Source organism: Besnoitia besnoiti (assembly GCF_002563875.1).
Source record: "Besnoitia besnoiti strain Bb-Ger1 chromosome Unknown contig00059, whole genome shotgun sequence".
In the NCBI taxonomy this organism is placed as follows: Eukaryota; Apicomplexa; class Conoidasida; order Eucoccidiorida; family Sarcocystidae; genus Besnoitia; species Besnoitia besnoiti.
The window spans coordinates 3068-9375 of NW_021703953.1; the positions used below are offsets into that span (position 1 = coordinate 3068).

General features: G+C 37.4%; 1 protein-coding gene across 1 annotated transcript; it reads right to left on the reverse strand.

The window, feature by feature from the left end:
- Positions 1-4556: 4556 nt before the first annotated feature.
- On the reverse strand, positions 4557-5056 carry BESB_064400 (cytochrome b; the record flags this gene model as incomplete). Its single annotated transcript, XM_029364835.1, has 2 exons — positions 4557-4941; positions 5043-5056. 2 exons carry the CDS (start codon positions 5054-5056, stop codon positions 4557-4559), a joined length of 399 nt encoding a protein of 132 aa, XP_029214884.1.
- Between the last annotated feature and the right edge of the window lie 1252 nt (positions 5057-6308).

Genomic DNA, 6308 nt, shown 5'->3' on the forward strand with positions numbered 1-6308 from the left:
CATTCACTTTGGTAGTCGCCTTCTTAATGTTAGTCTGTACGGAATACACGGATCGGATTCTTGTTGGCTGGCACCTGTTTAGTAACTGGATGAACGCTTTTTACGCCTGGTATGCATGGATAATACTCGACTCTTCTATAGTTTAACCGCTACTGCTGGACTGTATATTATGTACTTACGGTAGTACTATCAGCCTCTTCTTCCAATTAGATTCATTGGAAAACCTAAAATTCGCATGTTTGATTACATTTAGCGCTAATATACAATCATCCAAGATATATTTATCTATCGCAGGTTCGGTCTAATGTCCGTTATACTATATAGATTCACATGGTTCTGGTACTTTGAGATCATGCTAACGGCGAGAAGGGAAGTGTGTTTCAAAGAAAAGGATGTTTAGCCGGGAAGTTAGCGTCTAAAATATATAACCGATAGTCTCAACTTAGATGCACAGATGGACATAATTAATCCTTGTACGGTTTGTACCTACTTGACTCCTCAGTTTAAGTTAAGGAGTCCTTTGTTTACAGCTTGTACCGTTACTTTCAGGAGCATACCGTTAAATTCGATGATCTTATGTGTTCACTCAAATCGAATAAACAAAGACATTATAGTTCCTAGAATACTGAAGATGACTCCGGTTATGAGATACAGACAACCAAGTTCTTTATGATTGCAGTACACCACCACCCATGGACTGCTTAAGACAGCTAAAAGTGTTGGATTTCAATATCACGGTAATCATGTTTGCTTGGAAGCTGGAAGACGGAATCGTTATTAGCGCCAGGTAGTCCTGGACATGAATCCATGAGTGTGAACATTGGATGTCACCATGTTATAGTTACGGTACATATATAAATCTACAGTACGATTTGAGATTTGTTACGTGACGAGCGTGTGTTTAAGACTAGTTTACATGCGCTCATTTTAATATGTAGTTATTTAACGAAGTTCTATTGTGCTAGCATGGTTCGAGAACACACCAAATTTCCATGAGTCTATTCCGGCACACCTCGTCTTTATCGGTGTGCCTCAATCTAAATTCATCTTATAACTTGGTTTCTAGTTGGAATACCTTTGTACTCCAAATAATTACAGGTATCACTTTAGGTTCCGATACTACTGTCATGAAAGCATCTTGTGCATTTGCTGAGTGTTCAATATCTACTGTTAGAGAGGTAGCAGCAGGATGGGAATTTAGGATGTTGCATGCAACAACGTGTTGCTTTCGTCATTCTTGTGTATACTTAATAGCACATGTTCTCGAGGTATGTATAACTCCAGCTATAGTTATTTATAATACTGCTTGGATGGTCTGGTTTAGTTTTATATCTACTTAACTAATAGCATGCTTTTCCTCGGTTAATGGTACTACCATGGTGACAGATGAGTTTCTGGGGTGCTAACAGTCATTATACTAATCTCCTTTCTTCCAATACCATATTTAGTACCTTGGATTACTCGGTTGGATACTATGTATCTGATGTAACATTAAAACGATTCTTTGTATTTGCACTTTATATTACCTTTTGTAAGGTTGCATTCTAATTGATTACACATTACTATTTTACATGTTAAAATGGTTCTAGTAACTTGCAGGTATGATTCCGCATATAAAGTAGCCTTTCTATCCTCATTATGTTAATGATCGATGGCTAATGTCTATCATCTAAACTTGGTCGAATTAGATTTTCTCTACTAATACTGGCTTTAATTTTGGTTTAACTTAGATTCTATCGCTTACCACCAGATAACTCCATACCAGTGAACCGGTTTGTAACTCCGCTTCATATCGTACCTGAATGGTACTTTTTAGCATATTATGCGGGTGTTAAAAGTAATCCCATCCAAAACCGGTGGTTTGTTAGTATTTATGTCCTCTCTCATTAACTTAGCTCTTTTATCTGAAATTCGAGCTTTGAATACTCGAATGTTGATACGACAACATTTTATGACTCGAAATGTAGTCAGTGGATGGGTAATTATTTGGGTATACAGTATGATCTTCTTGATTATTATTGGTAGTGCTATTCCACAAGCGACTTATATCTTATATGGTAGATTAGCTACTATCGTATATCTTACTACCGGATTGGTTCTATGCTTATACTAAATCAATAGTTATAATGACTACAGCTTCCAAGCAAACATGATTACCGTGATATTGAAATCCAACACTTTTAGCTGTCTTAAGCAGTCCAGTGGGGTGGTGGTGTACTGCAATCATAAAGAACTTGGTTGTCTGTATCTCATAACCGGAGTCATCTTCAGTATTCTAGGAACTATAATGTCTTTGTTTATTCGATTTGAGTTATACAGTTCTGGATCGCGGATCATTTGTACAGAGACGATAGCTACTTATAATGTGATAATAACGATACATGGCCTAGCTATGATCTTTATGTTCTTAATGCCTGCTTTGTACGGAGGATATGGTAACTTCTTTGTACCAATATATATTGGTGGTTCGGAAGTCGTTTTCCCAAGAACTAACGCGATCTCCTATTTTCTAGTACCATTAGGTTCTGTGTTGTTAACTCAAAGTATTTGTTCCGAGTTTGGTAGTGGTCTTGGTTGGACAATGTATCCTCCACTAAGTACTAGCTTGATGGTGTTAAATCCAGAGGCAACTGATTGGATTATCGGAGGTCTTGCAGTACTAGGAATTAGTAGTATTTTAAGTTCTATTAACTTCCTTGGTACTTGCGTCTTCATGGGTTCTAATGCTGGTGCTAAGAACTATATTCTATATATCTGGGCTATCATATTTACTGCCCTTATGTTAGTCTTCACTCTAACCTATTCTTACTGGTGGATTAGTTATGATCCTTCTTGATCTACACGTAAACACTGAATTTTATGATTCTATGTATTCTGGTGATAGTGTACTTTATCAACATCTATTCTGGTTCTTCGGACATCCAGAGGTATACATTCTAATTTTACCTGCTTTTGGTGTAGTCTCGCAGACATTATCTATGTATGCTGCTAGATCTGTCTTCGGTGGACAATCTATGATCTTAGCTATGGGTTGTATTTCTATTCTAGGTTCCTTAGTATGGGCACATCATATGATGACAGTCGGTCTAGAGGTAGATACCAGAGCTTATTTCTCTGCTATGACTATTATGATTGCAATTCCTACCGGTACTAAGATTTTCAACTGGTTAGGTACCTATATGGCTAGCCATACAACTACAAGAACTGTAGATCTATGGGCTGCTCTTAGTTTTATCCTATTGTTTACTCTAGTGGTACTACAGGTGTAGTTATGGGTAACGCTGGTATGGATATTGCCCTACATGATACATACTATATTGTAGCTCATTTCCATTTCGTATTATCTCTTGGTGCAGTACTAGCTACTATATGTGGCTTTATCTTCTATAGCAGAGATATGTTCGGAGATACTGTAAATCTATTCCATGTAAATACCGGTGCTTCTCCATATTTAAGCATCTGGTTTGTAGTCTTCTTAGGTAGTATCTTATTAATTTTCATCCCTATGCATATACTTGGTTTCAACGTTATGCCAAGAAGGATACCAGATTACCCTGATTATCTTTGTTATATTAATACATGGTGTTCAATTGGTTCTATATCCACAATAGTTATCATCTTAACTATGCTCTGCTAATGCACTTAACATGATGGTCATGAAAAGCACAAGAGAACTTGGATCCGGTAAACAAAGACCTTCAAGATCTAAACCAGTAGTCCAACTCGTAGTATATACTCCCCAGAAAAAGGTAGTTTATATCAACCTAGGAATCCCATTTTAGTAAGTGTAACATGGAGTCTAGCTTCAGTTGTTATCTGATTGGTATTGCATGCCCTGAGTACGTAAGGAAAAGGAAAGGTTAACCGCTATTTAAACACAACAGTTACCGTAGCTGTAGATGAATGCTAAATCTAGAGTATCTCTCCTAAGACACTGCATAACATATGAATGCTCCTTCCGCCATTCGTTGACTGTGTTTACCACGGGGAATTAGAACAGAATACCAAGTTCTTTGCCTGGAGGTTTGTTACGTTCCGTACAGTTGTAGGTAAAAGGTATGTTAGAGACTTAGACTAGCGTTGGAGCACATTGTTTCATTCGATAGTCCACGCTCAATCTACCATACATAGTACTTTTATGATCCCAGGCTGGTTTAATAAGTCAAAGTTTAGCCGGGAAGTTAGCGTCTAAAATATATAACCGATAGTCTCAACTTAGATGCACAGATGGACATAATTAATCCTTGTACGGTTTGTACCTACTTGACTCCTCAGTTTAAGTTAAGGAGTCCTTTGTTTACAGCTTGTACCGTTACTTTCAGGAGCATACCGTTAAATTCGATGATCTTATGTGTTCACTCAAATCGAATAAACAAAGACATTATAGTTCCTAGAATACTGAAGATGACTCCGGTTATGAGATACAGACAACCAAGTTCTTTATGATTGCAGTACACCACCACCCCACTGGACTACTTAAGACAGCTAAAAGTGTTGGATTTCAATATCACGGTAATCATGTTTGCTTGGAAGCTGTAGTCATTATAACTATTGATTTAGTATAAGCATAGAACCAATCCGGTAGTAAGATATACGATAGTAGCTAATCTACCATATAAGATATAAGTCGCTTGTGGAATAGCACTACCAATAATAATCAAGAAGATCATACTGTATACCCAAATAATTACCCATCCACTGACTACATTTCGAGTTATAAAATGTTGTCGTATCAACATTCGAGTATTCAAAGCTCGAATTTCAGATAAAAGAGCTAAGTTAATGAGAGAGGACATAAATACTAACAAACCACCGGTTTTGGATGGGATTACTTTTAACACCGCATAATATGCTAAAAAGTACCATTCAGGTACGATATGAAGCGGAGTTACAAACCGGTTCACTGGTATGGAGTTATCTGGGTGCGATAATTCGACATAGCTGTGATGTTAAGGAGCATAGGAGATGCTACACGCCTTAATTGGTACTGCATTGATATAATTATCGTACAAGCACTCAGCTAGTTATTGAGAGACACTCACGAGCCCAAAACCATAACTTCGTAATCTCAATGGTTTGTGATAGAACCATAACACAATGATCTTTACACAGTTCAACCCTGTATTATAAAATCCAGTAGACTCATGTCCTTGTCGTTTATATAAATCTATTAATGGCTTGTCAAGTTCCTTGTATCTAGTTAGCTCACTGCGTACTTAGGATCAGACCAAAAGAGTTCACTAATGGTACTAGAAAATAGGAGATCGCGTTAGTTCTTGGGAAAACGACTTCCGAACCACCAATATATATTGGTACAAAGAAGTTACCATATCCTCCGTACAAAGCAGGCATTAAGAACATAAATCATAGCTAGGCCATGTATCGTTATTATCACATTATAAGTAGCTATCGTCTCTGTACAAATGATCCGCGATCCAGAACTGTATAACTCAAATCGAATAAACAAAGACATTATAGTTCCTAGAATACTGAAGATGACTCCGGTTATGAGATACAGACAACCAAGTTCTTTATGATTGCAGTACACCACCACCCCACTGGACTGCTTAAGACAGCTAAAAGTGTTGGATTTCAATATCCTACTACATTAAGATTATTCCACATCGGTTATGTTCTAGGCGTAATATATGGATTCTTGTTCTCACTCATCTTAACAGCGAGAGAAAACTACTACTCAGATGCTAGTCTAATCAGTAGCATCGTACTTGGAGTTATCATCTCTGAGACAGGTTATTTATCAGCTTTTTCTGGGGAGTATATACTACGAGTTGGACTACTGGTTTAGATCTTGAAGGTCTTTGTTTACCGGATCCAAGTTCTCTTGTTGCTTTTCATGACCATCATGTTAAGTGCATTAAGTATAGTGGTATCCAGCGTATATTTGAAAACCAACATTTGTATACAAGCTGTACGAATATCATGACATCACTTTGGTAGTCGCCTTCTTAATGTTAGTCTGTACGGAATACACGGATCGGATTCTTGTTGGCCTGGCACCTGTTTAGTAACTGGATGAACGCTTTTTTACGCCTGGTATGCATGGATAATACTCGACTCTTCTATAGTTTAACCGCTACTGCTGGACTGTATATTATGTACTTACGGTAGTACTATCAAGCCTCTTCTTCCAAATAGATTTCATGGAAAACCTAAAATCGCATGTTTGATTGACATTTAGCCGCTAATATACAATCATCCAAGATATATTTATCTATCGCAGGTTCGGTCTAATGTCCCGTATACTATATAGATCACATGGCTTCTGGTACTTTGAGATCATGCTAACG